At 45.3% G+C, this 21,144-nt stretch overlaps 2 protein-coding genes across 2 annotated transcripts; one reads left to right on the plus strand and one right to left on the minus strand.

Moving 5' to 3' along the window:
* The first annotated feature begins 1,566 nt into the window (after window positions 1-1,566).
* CD3E (CD3 epsilon subunit of T-cell receptor complex) lies at window positions 1,567-12,182 on the plus strand. Its single transcript, NM_174011.3, is given in 8 exon segments — window positions 1,567-1,611; window positions 1,724-1,832; window positions 3,930-3,947; window positions 8,708-8,725; window positions 9,151-9,372; window positions 10,217-10,384; window positions 10,728-10,774; window positions 11,515-12,182. Coding segments are annotated over 7 exon segments (579 nt in total). The 5' UTR covers window positions 1,567-1,611; window positions 1,724-1,783; the 3' UTR covers window positions 11,572-12,182.
* Window positions 12,183-16,438: 4,256 nt separating this feature from the next.
* Window positions 16,439-20,607, minus strand: CD3D (CD3 delta subunit of T-cell receptor complex). The gene is given in 5 exon segments (NM_001034033.2): window positions 16,439-17,455; window positions 17,703-17,746; window positions 18,017-18,148; window positions 18,569-18,778; window positions 20,523-20,607. Coding segments are annotated over 5 exon segments (507 nt in total). The 5' UTR covers window positions 20,578-20,607; the 3' UTR covers window positions 16,439-17,389.
* Window positions 20,608-21,144: the final 537 nt, after the last annotated feature.

The raw sequence follows: 21,144 nt of genomic DNA on the forward strand, positions 1-21,144 counted from the left end.
AAGACAGTTCCAAAGAAACATCTATTTCTGCTTTATTGACTATGCCAAAGCCTTTGACTGTGTGGATCACAATAAACTGTGGGAAATCCTGAAAGAGATGGGAATACCAGACCACCTGACCTGCCTCTTGAGAAATTTGTACGCAGGTCAGGAAGCAACAGTTCGAACTGGACATGGAACAACAGACTGGTTCCAAATAGGAAAAGGAGTACGTCAAGGCTGTATATTGTCATCTGCTTATCTAACTTTTATGCAGAGTACATAATGAGAAACGCTGGGCTGGAAGAAACACAAGCTGGAATCAAGATTGCTGGGAGAAATATCAATAACCTCAGATATGCAGATGACACCACCCTTATGGCAGAAAGTGAAGAGGAACTCAAAAGCCTCTTGGTGAAAGTGAAAGAGGAGAGTGAAAAAGTTGGCTTAAAGCTCAACATTCAGAAAACGAAGATCATGGCATCCGGTCCCATCACTTCATGGGAAATAGATGGGGAAACAGTGGAAACAGTGTCAGACTTAATTTTTCTGGGCTCCAAAATCACTGCAGATGGTGACTGCAGCCATGAAATTAAAAGACGCTTACTCCTTGGAAGGAAAGTTATGACCAACCTAGATAGCATATTCAAAAGCAGAGACATTACTTTGCCAACAAAGGTCCGTCTAGTCAAGGCTATGGTTTTTCCTGTGGTCATGTATGGATGTGAGAGCTGGACTGTGAAGAAGGCTGAGCGCCAAAGAATTGATGCTTTTGAACTGTGGTGTTGGAGAAGACTCTTTAGAGTCCGTTGAACTGCAAGGAGATCCAACCAGTCCATTCTGAAGGAGATCAGCCCTGGGATTTCTTTGGAAGGAATGATGCTAAAGCTGAAACTCCAGTACTTTGGCCACCTCATGCAAAGAGTTGACTCATTGGAAAAGACTCTGATGCTGGGAGGGATTGGGGGCAAGAGGAGAAGGGGACGACAGAGGATGAGATGGCTGGATGGCATCACTGACTCGATGGACGTGAGTCTGAGTGAACTCCGAGAGTTGGTGCTGGACAGGGAAGCCTGGCGTGCTGCGATTCATGGGGTCGCAAAGAATCGGACATGACTGAGCGACTGATCTGATCTGATCTGATAACCGTTTATACTCACATCAGCAGATTCTAAGACTGTCACTCTTTACCCTTTCCAATGCCGAATATTACATTTAAAAAATATTTTTGTAAATATTACAGGCAAAAAAAGAATGGCATCTCATGGTTTTAAATCAACATATATTTTCAAACCAACACCTTGGCCCAAGCAACGTATGCCATAAAGAAAGCAACTCTTTGGTGCTCCTCTCTCTTCCTGTCACAGCTTGTGTGGTGAGGAGGGGTATCTCAGAAGGGAGCCCCCAGTGTGCCAAGGCCTGGGCAGCTGAGTTGCAGGTATTTTTTCACAGCACCTCAGGTCTCCCTCATCCAATGGGAGGACATGGGGCCCAACTCTCCCCAGCCAACCCAGGTGGCTGCCTCCGTCTCAAACGTAGAACCCTTCAGGCCCAGAGGCCCCTTCACACTTCCTGTGTGGGGTTCAGAAACCCGCCTCCCCTCCCAGCCGTAGGTGCCTGCTTCGGAAAATGGTGAGTCTCTCTCTTACAAAGCCCCCTTTTTCATCCCAGCATTGGGAGCAATGGCCCCAGGGTCCTCAACTCCAGCAGGGGTTTTGAAAAAGTCCTCTGGTTTCTTTTTCAGAAGTTGTGAGCCAACTGGCCTCCGCCATCTTAGGTAGAGTGAGCGTCCAGTGAGGGAAGGATGCAGTCGGGGAATCTCTGGCGAGCTCTGGGACTCTGCCTCTTATTAGGTGAGTAGGATGGAATGAAAAGATGGGTGTTTCTCCAGACCATGGAAGGCTCACTGCCTAACCTGGTACTGCCCAGGGTATCAAGGAGCCTCATTTTCTAGAAAATGTAAGGAAATGTTTGTGCAGTGTTAGCACAGGGAACGAGGGCTAGGCTAGTGTGTTCCCAGAAGACCTTTCAGAGAACAGCTAAAGGAAAGCAGTTGAGGTGATCATATCTACCGAAAGCAAGGAGATCTTTGTGCCTCCGAGAAAAACCTCGTTCTGTCAGTGAACAGCCCAGCCCTTGTGAACTAACACAAAGGAGATTAGAGGAGTTAGCCTTCACTTCTCTTCACTGCGAGGAGAACAGATAGTTGATCCCAAACTCTGCACCAACTATACAGCAAGCTTAGTATCTGAGACAATGAAGCACTTCATAATTTCCAGTCCTTTTCAGTTGACCAAGTGCTTTCGATTACTTTAGTCCTGTTGGAAGGAAGGTGGAATATAAATTGATAAGTAACTAAGAGGCTTTCCATAGCTCATATCAGACAAAGATTTTTTTTCTTTTAAGGTTGCTGTAGTGAACAGCACTCAGTAAGAGTGCCAGATACCATGCTACAAAAAGGTCTTTACCTGTGTTAACTACTTTAATCTTTACCTCCACCTTGGAAGGTAAACGTTATATGTATCCTGTTTCAGTGGTCCCCAGCCTTTTTGGCACCAGGGACCAGTCTCGTAGAAGATGATTTTGCCACGGACTGGGGTGGGGGGTTCATTTCAGTATGTTTCAAGCACACCCCATTTATTGTGCAGTTTGTTTCTAATCTAATGCTGCCACTGATCTGACGAAGGTACCCATCTGTGGCCCAGAGGCTGGGGACCTCCGCCCTATTTTACAGATGTGAAAAACTAGTACTCAAAGAAGTTCAATAGCTTGTTTAAAACCACAGTTAGTAAGTGCTGAAGCTGATCTGGGAACTCAGAACTGCCTACAACCTGCGCTCTTAATGATGGCACGATGTGAGGCCAAATAGCTCATGAGGGCTTTATTTTAGAAATCTAGAAAACACTATCACAGCTGGGGCTTGCATCTCAGAGCTATAGCCATGGCGTCTCCACTTCCTGCTTCATCTTGGGTTTCTCTAGCTTGAGCCTGCACACGAGTCACCGGGGAATCTTGTTAAATTTCAACTTCTGCTTCAGTGGGTCTGGAGTGGGGCTGCCCTTCTGCCTTTATAATGAGCTCTCTGGCTCATTTGTCTCCTACCAGGGAACATGTGGAGTGTCAAGGGGCAGAGTGTGATTCCTCAAGGCATTGGGTTACAGCCCCATAGTATATACTGTGCTCTGCAGAGGGAGAGAGAGGGAATACCAAAGACCCAACCACCCCTAGAGGTTTGGCCTCATGAGAATGTGCCCAGGCTGCTCTGGTTATGGTGAGTGGGAGGGGTGTTTCATCCAATATACAGGCTGTTGATAAAATAGGTACACATGAAACTTGAAGGCGATGTCAGGGAAACTGGTCATTACAGAGAATCCGGATTACTGCTGAGTGCAGGGACTCTGGAGGACCCAGTGGAAATATGATCGGACTCTTCAATGCACAGGCGCTAGCTAATGAGTAATTGGTTTCAAGTATTCTCATCTCTGTCTCAAGTAGAAAACAAATGGAAAAACCGAACTATCAGACTAGCAGGAGTCAGAGACGGAACAAGAATCTCAATCTTTGCACCTAACCCAGAGCTTGTTTTTCTTCCACAGTCAAGAGATTTCTTTTTAAAATGGAGGCTCGGCTGCAAAACTCTCCCGCTATTTCTCCGTCTCCCCAGAAGCACCCCTCAACATTTTCTAACATCTGTTTGTCAAATGCTGTGTGTTCATGTTTAACGCTAGGTGCTTCCTTCTTCTGTCTCATCCCAAACGGACCAGAAACCCCGGGTCAGTACCCAGAAGTCCATATCACTCACTGGGTATAGGCTTAACTGTGATCCAGAAATGGGTGGGAAGGACCGCAGATGCTCAGAAATGGTCAGACTAGACTATAGAACTTTCTCTGCTTGGAATTTCAGTCACTCACAACATTTACTAACTCTTTTCTTCTTATTTATTTTCTAGTTGGTGCTTGGGCACAAGGTGAGTTATGCTTTTTCTTTCCTTGTTATCAAATCAGCCCATCTGTTATATATTTATGAATGTTTTCACTAGACCTCCTACAGAGACCAATAAAAGGGGTTTCTCTCATCTTCTCCTTTGCCTTTTCGCCATAAGTCTAGGGATAGTTCTAGCCAAGAGGAGGAATACAACAGAGATCATAGGAAATGAGTGTTAACTATTCAGAAGAAAAGAATTGAGCCAACTAAAACAATGCCAAGTTTTTGTTTCCTATTTGATGTGAGTTTTTTTGTGGAGGATTTGTGGCTTGAATGCATGCCTAGAGATGCACTAAATAGGCCTCTGGGGCAGCATTTGAGTCCACATTCAGTATTACATGTCCAGGGACTTCCCAGTGGTCTAATGGTTAAGACTCTGCACTTCCAATGTGTGGGGGGCATAGGTTCCATTCCTGGTCAGGGCAATAAGATTCCACATGCTGTGGGGTATGACCAAAAAGTAAAAAAAAAAAAAAAAGAAGAATGACACGTCCAAATACTCTGAAAGTGTGTGTGTGTGCATGTGTGTTCATGTGTGCACATGCATATGAGTGTGCCTGGCCTGGACTTACCTCCTCAGTCATAGCAGAGAGGCAGGAATATCCCAGTATTGGAAGGCTTTCTCTTCAGTCAGCTCCTCCAAATTGAGTGAACCAATTTTGTGTTAAAAGGCATGCACTGCGCCAGTCTCCATTACGTAGCCTTAATCTGCCTAAATTGTAGTGTCCTTAGAATCCTTTTTAAAAAATATATCATGGAGAATGTGTTAATGTTACCTTACTGACAGATGGGATATGTTGAGAGCCCTGATAAACTCCAGAAAAACTAATCTCTTCTGCATGCTATTGGTCATTTGGGGTTGGTTTTTGTTTATCGTTTAATTTATGCCCAATACAGATCTTCCTTTTTTGCTAGCTTTATTGGAATACAGTTGACATATAACATGGTATAAGTTTAAGGGGTACAATGTAATAATTTTATGCTTGCCTGCTAAGTCACTTCAGTCATGTCCAACTCTTTGCAACGCTAAGGACTGTAGCCTGCCAGGCTCCTCTATCCATGGGATTCTCCAGGCAAGAATTCTGGAGTGGGTTGCCATTTCCTCCTCAAGGGGATCTTCCTGACCCAGGAACAGAACCCATATCTCTATGTCTTCTGTATTGGCAGGTGGGTTCTTTACCACTAGTGCCAATTGTATTTTTAATTTTATAAATATATTTTTATATTTATGTATCGAATAGACATTATATTCAAAATGATTACTTAGGACCCTTTTTTTATAACTAATTAGCCACCAGGTTTTTTTAATGTAGAATATGAAAGAGTTTTTCCATATGCAGCCATGGAAAATTTAAATGTCCATTGTTTTCTGAAGATTGAGGGAAGAGTCCTAACCCAAGGTGGAAGGGTCTGATCTTATTAGCTGATAGAAGTGTTCCGAATAGTTTCTTTTTCAGATTCAGAAGAAATTTGTAAGAGGATTTTCGCTCTGTACAACTTCCTTTCAAATGTGGATCAAAATGATCATGACATGTCACAGTAATAAATACTAAGAGCCAGAACCATTAGAGAGAAAATATAATTATCTTTCAATAGAATCTGTATGAGATGTGCCTATGTTTGTTGCTAACTGTCAGGTCCGATTACAGCTGAGTGATGTGTATTCCTGAGCATCCATTCAGGAAAGAATATATATGCGGGTGTGGGTTGGAATTTTTGTGTATATCATGAATTAATTGAAGGCCAAAACAACACCTTATTTACTTGGCCAGATACACATGGGCTTCCCAGGTGGCTCAAACGGTAAAGAAACCACCTGCAATGCAGGAGACCTGGTTTTGATCCCTGGGTCAGGAAGATTCCCCTGGAGAAGGGCATGGTAACCCACTCCAGTATTCTTGCCTGGAGAATCCCATGGACAGAGGAGCCCAGTGGGCTACAGTCCATGGGATCACAGAGTCGGACACGACTGAGCCACTAACACTTTACTTTTACTTCTAATACACATGGTAGGTGCTCAATGTGTGTGTGTGTGTGTGTGTGTGTGTGTGTGTGAACAGGTGCTCAATACCTGTTTTTTAAATGAATAAATGATCATGCATATGACTGCATCACTAGTTCCTTCCCCCTCAAGAAGCTGAAGGTCTTTGGAATTCCCTGGAAGTCCAGCAGTTAGAACTTCATACTTTCACTGTTGAGGGCCTGGGTTCAATCCCTGGTCAAGGAACTAAGATCCCACAAGCCACATGGTTCGGCAAAAAAAAAAAAAAAGAAAGCTGATGGTCTTATTTGAAAGATAAATAATTGATAATGTAGTCTGTTTCCTGCTATGAGTAAAGAGTAAAATAAAATATAAAGAGAAGAGCGGCCAACTCTACAAAGGATATAGTTGGGAAAAGCTCCCCAGGGGAGGTGATTCTTGAGTTGAGTTTTAAAGAGTAACCTTATTTATGAGGAACAATATCTCAGGCAGTGAAGAAGGTTGTGGAGTGTGAGGCTAAGAGTCTAACTCTGAAACTAGAGCATCATAGCCTGGCTCAACTTCTTACTTGCTGAGTGTCTGAATAATTTTCTTAACTTCTCTGTGCCATAGCATTATTACATGTGAAATATAAATAATAATGATACCTAGCTTGTAGAGTTGTTATGAGGATTGATTGATTTACTTAGAATATCATCTGATGGGCGGAAAGCAGTTGGTAGAGTTTAGCTATCATTATACGGGAAATATGCAGACTAAATAATAAGCATTATAGTTTACTAAGTATACATGTTCTAGGTATTGCCCTTAATATTCTACCTGAATTTTGTCACATCATTCTCCTAACATCCTCACTCTACAGATAAGAAAACCAAGACTTAGAAAATAAATATATTGTCCAATCAGAGATATAAATATAAATGCATATTTATCTGATGCTGAAATTCATTTTTTTTTTAAATATTTATTTGGCTGCACCAGGCCTTACTTGCAGTTTGTGGGATCTAGTTCCCTGACCAGGGGTCTAACCCAGCCCCCTGCACAGGGAGCACAGAGTCTTAGCCACTGGACCACCAGGAAAGTCCCTGAAACTCATTCTTTTAATCATTATGAACATGTACAAAATTTTTGTGAGCATACGTCCTGTTTCTAAGTATAGACATCTAAGGGAATTTCCTGGTGGTCCAGTGGTTAAGACTCTGTGCTTCCACTGCAGGGACCATGGGTTCGATCCCTGGTTGAGGAACTGAAATCCCACATGCCATGGAGCACAGCCAAATAATAATAATAAAACAAGTGCTTCTAAGCATAGACATCTACGCCCTCGTATGAGATTGTATTGGTCTGCGCTTCACTACTGAATTTATGCCAAAAAGAGTTGTGAGCAATTTCTTTCACATTGCTTTTCCAAACAAACATACCATGCAGAGTGAAACTTCTATTTACTTCTATATTATTTTATGATTTCTAGTTTAATATTTCTAAGAAATATCAATGCTGAAAAATTATTTCCAAGTCAAAATATTACAGATGATCTACTGTCATTATACTCAACTCCCCATTATTAGTAGATAGGTAAACCTGCAGAATGACTTTACATTCCATTTGATCTCAGCCGGAGTGCTGACTAAGCAAGTGGGTCAGTACTCTGCTCTGTTCTCCATTAGCAGGACCCCCAGAAGGAAAGAAAGAAAGTAAAAAACATTTTTCTTGAGCATCTGCAATGCACCATCCATTTTCGGTTTCATAATCCATTTAGTTCTCACAAATACCTTGTGAGGTAGATGTTTTATCTGTTTCCCAGATGAAGAAACTGAAGCTCAGAGAAGTTAAATGATTTTCCCTTGGTCACACAGCCTAAAGCAGATCTGGGATTCAAACATAGGGTTTCTGACTCAGTCCAGCGTTCTGTCCCCATAGCACACTGTAGCAAAACACCCCCAACAGAGAGAGCGGTACCTCTGAGCGTCACGCTCTGCTCTTCCAACTGTTATATATTCAGGCTCAAGCATAGCCCAGTGCTGCCTAGGGTCCCAGCCACAGGTCTTCCAGGAAACCAGGGTCTCCCCATCCCTATTTCCTAGGGCAAAATTACCTACTCTGGGGAATTTGGCTGGATCCCCAAATTTTATTAGTGGATTTCAGTTGTCCACACCAATAGTTCCAACATATATAACTAAGAGTTGATTGCACTGATATATAATTTAAAATACTGTCACTTTTTATTAGAAGAATTATTTCTTTAAAATGTATACAGAACTTCACATAGTTTAAGGGTAATAACATGAAAGTGGCATGGAATAAGAAGAAAGATATTTGATCTCTACTATGAGGGTTTCTGTTAGTTATAAGAAAGAACTTCTGAATAACGAAAAACAGATGAGTATAAGAATCAGTGATTCAAAGAAATGAAGGTCTTCATCTCTGAGAAGGATATGATATCCTTTTCATATCTATCTGGAATATGGCCCTTGCTAATGCAAGAGAATAAGTTTGAAGACGTCTAGAATTTTTCAGCTTTAGGATTCTAAGACTTTTTGAGCTTTACATGCTGATACATTCTCTGTTTGATACACCTGAGTTGTGTCTATGAGCATATCTCTTAGGCCAGGTACATAACTCATCTTCAAGACATGGGGCTACCAAAAAATTCTCTGGGAATTCTTAGAGACAGTGTCTAACTCCACTCAAAATTTTTTACCCACAATTTAAACTTCAACCAAGGTTATTTTCTTACCATTCTTTCCTTTTTTCATTTTCAGATGCTGATGAACAGAAACGTAAGTTTTTCAGTCTCTTACGCCTGCCCTATCAATGATGCAGATCTGTGGTTGGGAAGAAGCACCTGATTGAGGGAGATTAACCCCAAGAACTGAGGCCCTCCCAACATTTCTAACTCCCCATTTTAGAAACATTACAAATAAGGACTTCTATAGATTTTCTTTATTTTCACCCTCTCCTTCCAAGTCCCCATGTCCATGCCTAAACTCTGAAGTCGTCTTCAGGAGGTTCTCTAGGGCCCCTTCTCCTGCGTCTCTCCTCTTTCATATCCTTTAGCCAACAGAGTCGCCTTTTGACAAGAAAATCTGAGATCTAGGATGTCAGATGACTTTCTGCATTTGGTTGCTTCTTTGGCTACTAACTTGCCTTAAATGTTACTGGTTTCTCTTTTTAAATTTCCATTCTCTTCTCTCCCATTCCCCAGCATATGAAGTCTCCATCTCTGGAAACACTGTTGAGCTGACATGCCCTAGAGAGTTTGAAGGTGAAATACATTGGAAACAAAATGATGAACAAATGAAAGGCTATACTGGGAAACAGCTGTTACTGGAAAACTTTTCAGAAATGGATAACAGTGGTTATTATCAGTGCTACATGACCGAAGGCAACAAGGAGGCCGCACACACGCTGTACCTGAAAGCAAGAGGTAATACAGGTCTTCAGAGCAAGCTCTACTAGACTCTTCAGGGAGGATATTTTAAAATCGCATTCTCAGGATTTCCCCTTACCCAACTTACAGTTCCCTGGCAACTTTGTGCTTCCCCTGTACTCAATCCAAGACTATCTGGGGCCACACATCATCAGTGTTTTCTGAAATATAGATTAAACATCAATATAGGGCTGATAGGGTAACCTTAGCACTAGATCCAAAACAACTTCCCAAGAGACAGGACTGGGTATCCTGTCTGCATTACATCCTGTCCAGAAAATATGGAACCCCAATATTAGTTTATCTGATGCTTTATCCAGACATGAATTCTTCAGGATTTGCAAAAAGGACTCAAAGCTACTCTATGAAAATGTCATAAACTAAGGCATAATCATAAACAATAATGACAGCTAACAATCAATGAATGCTTACTAAGTTTCAAGCACTATATCAAACACTTGCCTGGGCATTTCATATAATCCTCTTACCAAGTATATGGGTTCAGTGCTATTTTACTTCCATTTTATATATGAAGAAACAGAAGCTTTGCAGGTTCAACACACATTTCCGAATTCTCACAACTAGTGAGTCATGTAGCGGGGCTTTGAACCCAGGACTGTCTGACTGACTCCAGAGTCTCTACCCATGAACACCACACTTCGTTTGTTGTTATAAAGGTGCTGAAGCAGCCTGGGGGCAGAGGGAGGGGTGTCTGGCCACGGCAGGTACGTGAGTACTAAAGGTCGAGAACGAGCTTCATTTGTTCCTTCCTCATCTCCGGTGTCCTGTGTCTTCCTTTCTGGGGGATTTCTCTTCTTCTCCCCCGACCCCTGCCTCACAGTGTGTCAGAACTGCATGGAGGTGAATCTGATGGAGGTGGCCACAATCATCGTGGTTGACATCTGTGTCACTCTGGGCTTGCTGCTGCTGGTGTATTACTGGAGCAAGAGCCGAAAGGCCAAAGCCTCGCCTATGACGAGAGGAGCGGGTGCTGGCGGTAGGCCTCGGGGTAAGATCACGGAGGAGATGCCCACCAAGGAGGGGATGTCTGGCCTGGACCAGGTCAAGACAGCTTCTCTAGAACAGTCATGGTATGGCCAAGATCTTGACACAGAATGTCCCATCTCAGATTACTCAGAAACCATGGAAGGACCTTGAGCAGAGGTCACAAAATGATAAGAACTGTGTAGGGTCATCAGAGATGGGATGGAAAAAAGGCAAAGAAAAATAGCAGCTGGAGCAGAAAAAACTGAGAAGTAGAGGGGAGTTCGCCATCCTGGATTTGGGTCTCATTTTCACGAGATTGGTGTGTCCTCTTGGAAATGAATCGTTTTCCCTTCCCTCCTTTGCAGGACAAAACAAGGGGAGGCCACCCCCTGTACCCAATCCAGACTATGAGGTAATGAGGGACACAGTGGGGGAGGGGAATTTCTAGGGGAGAAAGGGACAGGTGGGACTATCCACCTGGCCTGTCAGACACTTCAAGGCCCCTCCTTCAGGGCTCCAGGACAACCCACAATGTGCCCGCCTCTATCATGGTAGAACGCGGTCATCTCAAAGGCTGCAGGGTTCCCACAGCCACAAGCAGTGGGGGTGGCGGTGTCACTCCTCTTTCTCTGGTTTATTCATTAATTAGCTCAGGAGCAGCCATGGGGAATACCATACACCCAACTCAAACACCATAAACTCGTGACTGCCATCCCACCAGCATGTACCTACCAGCTGATCTGGCAAGTAAAGAGTTACTGCCTGACACGGCAGAGAATCACCAGGACTGTTCTAATTGATCGGTGTGTATGCACCACCAATGGTTAAATATTTTGCATGTCACACCTGGAAAAACTCAACAAATATTTACTGAGCACCAGTCAAGCATGTGGCATTTACTTTTGCATGAGTGACTTCACTTAATTCTGACAAAAGCCCTAAGAAGTGGTCCTTTAGTTTCCCATTTTTGAGATGGGAAAACTAAGGTTCACAGGAGGTGACCAGATCAATTCTCTTACCAGTTGAGCCCACCTCCTGCCTCCTAGCCTAGGATCTTCCCATTGCTCTAAAGCTAATTCTGCAGAAGCCCTTCTTTCTCAGGAATGACTTCCTCCCACCCTGCTGACCACCCGCTCTCTATTCCACCTCTAGCCCATCCGGAAAGGCCAGCGGGACCTGTATGCTGGCCTGAATCAGAGAGGCGTCTGACAACTCCTGACACCATCTCCCACTGACCCAGGTCTGCCTCCTCTCCAGGCCTGCCACTCCCTGTTTGTTCCCTGGGCAAATCTTGGACCCCACAGAACTGTTCCTCTGCCTTGTGGGAAGCTTCCACCCTCAGCCTTGTCCCCACAGCCTCCTTCCTGCCTTCTCTGCTGGCGCCCAGTCCAAGGATATTGCTGCCTTATTATCCTTTGAAACATCACAGCTACTCACCCCTTCACACCTGGTTGGCCTTCTTGTCAGGATATTTATTTCCGTTCTTCACCCCACCCTGCCCCCATTTGTTCCTTCCCCAGTGGATATTACTATTCCCCTTGGTTCCCTCTTTCTCTTGCAGAGAAATTGCCCCATCCCTAACTATTCCACCTACCTTTCTCTGTTTCTAGCTCTCTGTTTGGAAACCCTTGGTGGGAATGGACTGGGTAAATGCTGGCAGAGGTCCTGCCCTGTTCACAGACCCCAACCCAGAGCTCGTTCTGTGCCCCCTCCCTCCCTGTGTCCACTGCAGACTCCTAGATGGTCATTTGTAGCTCCATGAATGTGCTAAATTCCTTGTCAGCTGAGAAAGAAAAGAAATAAAGTGTATTTGGCTGAAAGAGTTGCTGTCCCTCTTTTCTGGGAAGCCCTCAGGCTGTCTTGTTTCCTGAACAACACAGGTCCTCCCTACCTTTGACTGTATTCCTAGCTATGACCTCAAATGCAAGTACTACCTGTTTCCACAACTGGAACAGGCCTTACCTGAAGCTCTCTTTGAAAAGGGCATCAGGGAATAAATCAAAGAGGGGCAGGGGGTGGGGGGTGGATATAGAGAAAGGGAAGGAGGCAGAGAGGAAAGAAATGAAGATGGAAAAGAAAAAGAAGGGAGGGAGGGAAGGGAAGGAGGGAAGAGAGAAAGAAAGAAAGACAGGGAGAAAAAGAATCATTTGACTAATCCCTTTTGGAGAAAAACAGCAAGAATAACAAAGAGTGCCTGATGAATGCTCCGTTCAGAAAACGGGTGAGACAGAAATAAAGGTCTTAAAAGGCAGATGAAGGCAGCGGAAAGAAAAGAGGAGGTGAAGGGGTGTGTGTCAGCGGGTGTTGGGATGTGGGGGAGGGGAATACAGATTTCCACGCTGCCTCCGAGGAGAGGAGGAGCCGCCCGGGTGCTGGGGGAGGGGAGGGAGGAGGTGGAGGTGCGGCAGAGCAGGGATCTCTGCCTCTGCTGCGAGAAGTAGTGCAAGGCAGCCAGAAGCCGGCTGTGGTCTAGCCGCCCGGATGTGGGCTGCGCTCTGAGTGAGGGTGATGGGCGCAGAGCAGCAGGGCCCATGTGGGAGGCCTTCCTTTTCGACCTCCCAAGGCACATGCTCAGCTTGCAAAGGGCCTTCACAGGAGCACTGAGGCTCTCTCAGCCCAGTTCAAATCAGCCGGCTTTCTGCACTCAGAAAACCCTGCTGACCACAGGACTATTTAAGAGTGTGACCACGACTCAGAAAAGTCCTCTGTGGTTTGCAGACCCACATATACTGTACACATTCAGCCTCGGTCTTGTGGCTGCTGTTTCTGTTTACTGGCCTGCGTTGAAGTTACGTCTGTCCTTGTAAGCAGCACTTAGGCTCAAAAGGAATCTCCATGACGTTGACCGTGACTAGCTGCTGATCAGCAGGCTGGTCCAAGGGTGGTAGTTCTGTCCCAGGTGCATATAATGGTGCCCACCAAGGGAGGTGTGGCTCAGCATAGTGAATGCAATAATAGCGAACATTTAGGAAGCATTTCCTCTGCTCTAGGAGAAGGCAATGGCACCCCACTCCAGTACTCTTGCCTGGAAAATCCCATGGACAGAGGAGCCTGGTAGGCTGCAGTCCATGAGGTCGCAGAGTCGAATAGGACTGAGCAGCTTCACTTTCACTTTTCACTTTCATGCATTGGAGAAGGTAATGGCAACCCACTCCAGTGTTCTTGCCTGGAGAATCCCAGGGACAGGGGAGCCTGGTGGGCTGCCGTCCATGGGGTCACACAGAGTCAGACACGACTGAACTGACTTAGCAGCAGCAGCAGCAGAAATTGTGCTTGAGGGCTTCTCTGGTGTCTCAGTGGAAAAGAATCCACCTGCCAATGTGGGAGACTTAGGTTCAATCCCTGGGTCAGGAAGATCCCCTGGAGAAGGAAATGGCAACCCACTTAGGTATTCTTGCCTGGAAAATCCCATGGACAGAAGAGCTTGACAGGCTACAGTCCATGGAGTCACGAAAGAGTTGGGCACGACTTAGTGACGAAACAACAACAACAGAAATCGTGCTTAGCACTCTATAAGAGTTACCTTGTTTCATCCTGTGACAACTGAGAAGATAGATGTTGTCTTTATTTTACAGACGAGGATATGGGGCTCAAAGAGGTGAAGTTACTCACCCAAAGTGCATAGTCAGTCAGGGACAGAGCTGGAATTAGCAACCCAGGCTGTCCAACTCCTATGCTTCCAACAGGTACCCAGTGCTGACTGTGATCATTAGAAACACTCTCCATTTTCCTGACTTAAAAATTCTGTATTGAATTGCTTAGGTATTCCTCCTATGAGCGCTTTTCTAATCATTCATGTGACAGACCAGCACTCTGCTAAGTACTAAAAGGAAACAAATGGATTCTGTTTTTAGGGAGTTTACAATTATGTAAGAGAGGCCAACTATGCAAAAAACAACAGAACAAATGTGAGTTTGCATAGGAGTACTACAGATGGTATTATCAGTGTTCCTAAGAAGTACTGGGAGAATCGAGGTGGTCGGCGAAAGCTCCACAGAGAGGGGGAGACTTGAGCTGGGTCTTGAAGGGAAGGATAGATAGAATCTGAAGACAAAAGAGAAGGCATTCCACCCACTAGGAAGAAATAGAGAACCGAAATAGCCCTTTAGCTAGTAAATAAATTGAATTAAGATTAAAACACTTAAGGATAAATCTGACCAAAAAACGTGTTCACGGGGGCTTCCCTGGTGGCTCAGTGGTAAAGAATCAGCCTGCCAATGCAGGAGACAGGGCTTCGATCCCTGATCCAGGAAGATTCCGTGTGCCTCGGAGCAACAAAGCCCGTCCACCACAACTCTTGAGCCTGTGCTTTAGAGCCCAGGAGCCGCAGCTACAGAGCCCACGTGCTGCAGCTACTGAAGTCTTCATGCCCTACAGCCTGTGCTCCTCAGCGAGAGAAGCCACTGCAACTAGAGTAGCCCCTGCTCAACATAACTAGAGAACTAGAGAAAAGCCCCTGCAGCAACAAAGAGCCAGGTCAGCCCAAAAAAAAAAAATTATTTTTAAAAAGGAGATCTGCCTTCTAATTTATAAAAAAGATGTGTTCATGGATTGGAAGACTCCATATCACTAGGATATCTGTTCGCACCAAACTGATCAATAAATTTGAACCAATCCCGATCAAATTCTCAGTACGCATTCTGTAGTAACTGAGAAGCCAATTCATATGGGACTGAAAAGAGAAGAGTTAGACTACTTTCTTTAAAAATTTTATCCCAGCCATTCCACTCCTGAGTACTTATCCAATAGAAATAAGAGTGTATGTCCTTGTATGTATGACCTATATAATGACTTATATATGAATGTTCATAGAAACTTAATTGTAATAGCCAAAACAAAGAACCACTCAAAAGACAATCAAGGGGTGAATGGATAAACAGCTTGTGGTATATCCATTCAATGGAATACTACTAACATTAGAAAGGAATGAGCTATTAATAGATGCAACAAGATGATGAACCTCAAAATAATTATGCTGAATGTAAGGAGCCAGACCAAAAAGGGGTATATATTATATTATTTCACTTAACATAAAACTCTAGAAAATTGGAAACTGATCTATATGACAGAAAGCTAGTAGTTGCCTGGAGGATAAACGGCTAAGGGAAAATCTGCATGCAAAAGGTCACAAGAAAACTGTCTAGAGTGTTGAGTAGGTTCATACTTACCAAGCATGATGATGTTTCACAAATGTATACGTATGCCAAAGCTTATGAAATTTCACACTTTAAATATATGTAGTTTATTCATCGCACTTTACTTCAATAAAGCTATGTTTTAAAAGCACACAAAAAGGGAGGGAGCTGAAGGGACCCAAGTTTCCAGAAGGGCTCAGGTGAATGTCAGTGTTTCTCAACCCTGTCTTCACATTTGAATCACCTGAGGCACAATATAATCAGACTCTCTGAGGGTGGCACACAGGCATCAGGACTTCGAAAGCTCCCCAGGAGATCCAATGTCCAGCAAATGTTGAGAACTGGTGAGTAATAGAGGGGGGATGTAAGGGTATATGAGGCGCATAGGGTCAGAGGAGGTGTGCAGAGCATGGGAAGGACATGAGCATCGGTGCAGTGCAAGCCATGGAAGCCTTGCCCAGGGAGGACAGATCCTGTGTAAAAGAGGGATCTAGGGCTAGGACTGCAGCAGAGGGTATAAAGGGAAGGAATAACTCATAACCATGAATGAAGCATGTGTAAATTGGAAGTTCATTCAGTCTCTAACAAAGTCAGAGTTTGTATGTATGTCAAGGAGATAGGGAAGAATTATCCATATCTCTGGCTATGTGGTTGTTAATAATTTTCTCTTTTGGGAACCCTGGCCTAAGAAACCCCCGCTCTCATTAAACTGCCCTGAAGTTCCTTGAATTACTCTTATACAGAGAATAGAAAGAGGGTTTCCCACCCATGGTAGACAGGAAAGGGCATAAAGGACACAAAAGAAGAAGTGGCTTCAATTCTTCCCTAAACCAGAGAGTCTTTGAATTGGAGCTGCTTCAGAATTACCTGGGGACCCAAGCATGTTCCCAAGTGGGACCCAAGTGTGTATTTTTTATTTTTTTTTCAAGTTGTGCTTACAATTTTTTTTTTTTGGCTTTGCAGTATGCAGGATCTTAGTTCCCAGCCAGGGATTGAACCCAGGCCCCCTGCATTGGAAGTGCAGAATCTTAACCACTGGACTGCCAGGGAAGTCACTGTATTTTTAAAATAAATCCCAAAGTTTCAGAACAACTACTAACCCAATGGCTAAAGATGACATCTATTGAAAATATCCCAATTCCCCACCCAGTCTCAGACTCCAGCTTTCCAAGTGGGTGGAAAAAGATCATATGTTTTAACTGATGAAGAGTTTCTGATGCCAGTTTATTATGCAGAAGGCAAGGTGGAGCAGGGACAGGTTCTGGGGAAAGAAAACAGAATGGTACCTTCTATGCAGGGAAATGGGTACTAAAGAGGCCTTGACTGAAACTTCCTCATAGTTGGTAGCCACAAGTCCACATGGGGTCATAAAGCCCCTTAGCAGAAGTGGGACTTTGTCATACACATTCTCAGAGCCTTGATTAGGAGTGATTCTCCAGGGCCCTCGATGTCGCTGCTACCTCTGCTTGTGATGTCATGGAAACTTCTATGTGGCCTGTGTGTACATAAAGACAGCAGCCCGTCCTCGCCTGTGGTGAGGAAGTCAAAGCTGTAGAAGGATTGTAACAGGGGCTAGAGCCAAGAGAGTGCAGCAGGGCTGGTCCTGCATCCAGGGAGCCCACCAGTGGGACAGAAACACCAGTGGGTCAGGATATGGTGAGAGGTCACCCATCACACAGTCCATGGGGGGCAGAGGACGAAAGTCATGAAGGAAGGACACAGGTGGGCAGTGAGGGCAAGGGCCCAGCCAGGTCAGGGCCACTCCCACGGCATGCCCAGGAACCTTCAAAAATCCAGGCGCCTGCTAAGCAGAGGAGGACATCTTTCTTGGCTGAGCAAGGAGAGAAGGTCCAGTTGATAACTGATGGGCCTAGAAGCCACCAGCATCAGGTTCATTTGTTCCGAGCCCACTTATCACCAAGACGACTGTACTGAGCATCATTGCGCTCTCGAAGGGGCTAAGAGATGAGAAGGGGGAACAGGGAGGCAGGGTCAGAACTCTCCCATGGGGAATCCCAGCAGACCCCAGAGATGAGAGCTCATGGGACTCCCCAGTGATGAATTCCCCACTAGGACCTTCTCTCTCTCTCTCTCTCTCACACACACACACACACACACACACACACACACGTTAAACTTAGTGTCAGGCTCTCCATCCCCACTCACTCCTACCCCCATTCTCATCTTTCTCCCCTCAGGGCTCACCTGATAGAGTTGGTCATTCCCCATCAGAGCTTGAGTGTCAGCAGCTAGAAGAACCAGAGAAAAAGGGTCAGCAAAAGCCAAAGAGGTGGCACAGGGAGGCCCATGAATGCTGCCGGGGGACTGCAGCTACAAACACCCTCAGAAGTCTGCATGAGCTTTGTGGGTACCCAAGTGCTGTCAGTAACCAGTTGTAGAAATCCTTAGGAGATTGCAATGGTGACGCCCAGATGAGGCACAACCCAATGCCAGCCCCATTCCTTAGCAGGTATACACACACAGCCACAACATATACATGCTCGGTCCCTTCCACCTACCCCTGGAGAATCTTCCAGTCTCATGTCCAGCAAAGCAGTAGACACCCAAAGCAAGGAGCACAGTGGCAATGATGTCGGTGATGATCATGCCTGCCAGGGTGGCTGTGTCCAGCTCCACACAGTTCTGGCACACTGTGGGGGAAGGGAGGCCAGAAGAGAAGGGGAGGGTCTTCAAGATCAGGGAACCATGCCTCTTAGGGCAGCCCTAGGAGCTCTCATGTCAAGATCCAAACTTGGAAAAAGAGCCTTGCTCCATCCACTTTTAACCTTCAGTCCAAGAAGTAGTCTCAGGTTTGTAGGAACTTTAAAAAGGCAGTAGGCCAACCACGCTCCAGACCAAGCCCCTACTGCTTGGGTCACAAGACTACTATTGCTCTTTTACCATTAAGCTCTTTCCCACTCAAGGCTTCAAAATCTGGTTCATATCCTTACAAGAGCAAGCCAGTTTGTTGAGAGCACAGATGGGTACACTGGAGCTCCCTCCAGCAAGGAAGTTCCCATGTCCAGAAGCCCCCACCTATTCCACCCCCAAAGGATCCTGGAAGCACATACTTCGATAGTATACTTGCAGAATAAGTTGTTGGGTGTTTTCACCACACCGATACATTCCTCTTGGGTCCTGGATACGTTTTCCTAAGTCCCGAGTTTTATTATTGCCTGACACCTCTTGTCCTTCTGTTCCTTGTAGCAATGTGATGCTGGAATTGCATTCCAACATTACTTTGTCCTCAGGTTCCAGCACTTTTAGAATGCGGGGATTCACTAAGAAAAAAAAAAAAAAATACCACGACTGGAGCCAGCTCTTTAGTCTGCACCAGACCACTGTTCTGCTGAGGCTCATTACTTAAGAAGGACCACTATCCAAGTCTAGAACAGTTCGAGGTTTCTGCTGAGAGAGACGGAAGTCACAAGAGAAAGGCTTCAGCAGGCACCCCACAAACTGCCGAGGCCAAGAAGGACACAGAGGGGGGTGGTAGGGAGGTCCAAGAGGGAGGGGACATATATATGCATATAGGTGATTCTCTTCATCGTACAACAGAAACTAAGACAGCATTGTAAAGAAATTATCCTCCATTTAAAAAAAGAGAGAAGGACATGATGTAATCCAAACAGAGGACAGGCCCTGATGAACACAGAGCAAAAAAGGAAATCATGGAGTTGGGTTAATCCAAAACCTTCATGGAAATGTGTTCAGATCATTGAATAGAAGTAGCAAGGGAGCCCAGAATGCTAAAACACCCAAGAGATATTGAAAGGCAGAAGAATGGTTCTCAATTGGAGATGTCCACATTATTTTTCTCTAAGAAAACTTCTAATTCTACTTCCCAGTCACCTGCCACACTCCAACATCAACTTCTCATATTCTTTCCCTCCTCCTCACTCATGGTCAACCACTGCCCAGAGAATGGTCTACCAAAGCCTTTCCCAGGGCCAGTGATGGCTGGGGATAGGAGCGAAGCTAATATGAATTACCACTCCAGTGGTCCAAAAGGGGACCTAAGGCAAATCCCATGTAAAGATTTTCAGTTGTTCTATCTATGCCTGGGGGAGAGGGTCAGAAAAAAATTTTTTTTATTGAATCCTTTCTTGGGGCTCCACACAAGTCAAGTCTTGTGGGGAGTTTAAGGGCTGGATGTATGCACAGCATCTTTTTAGGACCACTGAATTGCTATGACTGAGAATATCTCCACAGCCCACAGAGGCACTGGAATGTGTATCTCCAATCCCAGGGAAAAGTGGAATCTACATTGTCCCTGAGATTCATAGTCAGTTACCAATTTGGATAGAAGAGCATCTTTTAGAAAATCCCCCACAGAGCCATTCCTTGTGCCTATCAAGAAAGCATGCATATATTCTCAGGGAGACACACGAACATCAGATGTTCCACATCATACACTCATGTCTTCCTTGGGGATCCATTTCCAGTGGAAATCCTGGATCTCCCAAAGAAGCTGACTACTAAGGTAACCACTCATCCCGGTTTGCCTGGAACTGAGGGAATTCCTGGAACATCAGACTATCAGTTTTAAAACCATGCAAACTGGGCTGAGTGCATCATGCTATCACCCCAAATCCGCCCTCACTCCTGCTCAGCCGCAATTAAACTTCTCTCTTATAGCATTCCCCTGAGTGCTGGGCCATGGCCCCAGGTGGTGATGTATGGTGTCCACATGACCTGGAGTCCTGGACCCCGGAGGCTATCTACCCTAGACGGAACAAAGCTCCCAGTACCAGCCCTAGGCTCAGGTGCACATCTGCTACAAAACTTCCTATAGACCTCTGGCCTGAGGTCTTCAGAGAGACATTGAAGGCCAAGATGCCGCCCTAGTTAGTCAGTCAAAGCCAAAAGAGCCTGTGCTTCCCAGACCCTGTGTTACATCCCAACACGGCCCTCCTTGACAACACCGGAGTACTGAGGCGCTTTCGAATGGACCTCATTCCAGGTGGTAATGTCCCTCTCAGGTCCCTTCCCCACGATGCCTCGGTGCACTCGGGGAAGCCTTACCTTGGGAGAGAAGGGCAGCCAGTATCAGGCAAGAGAGAAACCTGCTGTGCTCCATCTCCCAGCAGAATTCATCCAGGAGACAGACACAGGTCACAGACTATCAGCCGGGGTTAAAGCCGCCTTTCCCCAACTGACTCATGGGTACCCGGAAAAAGTAAAGGGTGGGGGAGGAACTAGAAAACGCCTATTTCTCTGTCTGCTCTTGGTGACAGGAGCGGCTGGGGTAGAGGTAGGCTGGGGGTGGGGTAGGAAAGAAGCAGCTGCAAATCACTCTCTCTCAGAGTATGGAGTGTGGGGGTGGGGTAGAAGCTGGAAGCGGAGGCTATGGAAAAGGATGCTGGGACTTCTAGGAAGTAGAAGGAGATTCAGGGTGTCCTTTCTTGAGTTGCTGATGAAAAATAAGAAACTAAGTTCCTGCCGTCTATGGGGTCGCACAGAGTCGGACACGACTGAAGCGACTTAGCAGCAGCAGCAGCAGCAAGTTCCTGTCAGCAACATCATTACATTTACTCACCATCTGAAAACTGCCACTTCTCAAAACCCTTGATAGAAGATGTGAATCCCATTCTATAAGCCAGACCAGCTAGGTTTCTTCCTTTTCTGGTCTTTCTTGGGACCCTGC

Source organism: Bos taurus, chromosome 15, assembly GCF_002263795.3.
Source record: "Bos taurus isolate L1 Dominette 01449 registration number 42190680 breed Hereford chromosome 15, ARS-UCD2.0, whole genome shotgun sequence".
In the NCBI taxonomy this organism is placed as follows: domain Eukaryota; kingdom Metazoa; phylum Chordata; class Mammalia; order Artiodactyla; family Bovidae; genus Bos; species Bos taurus.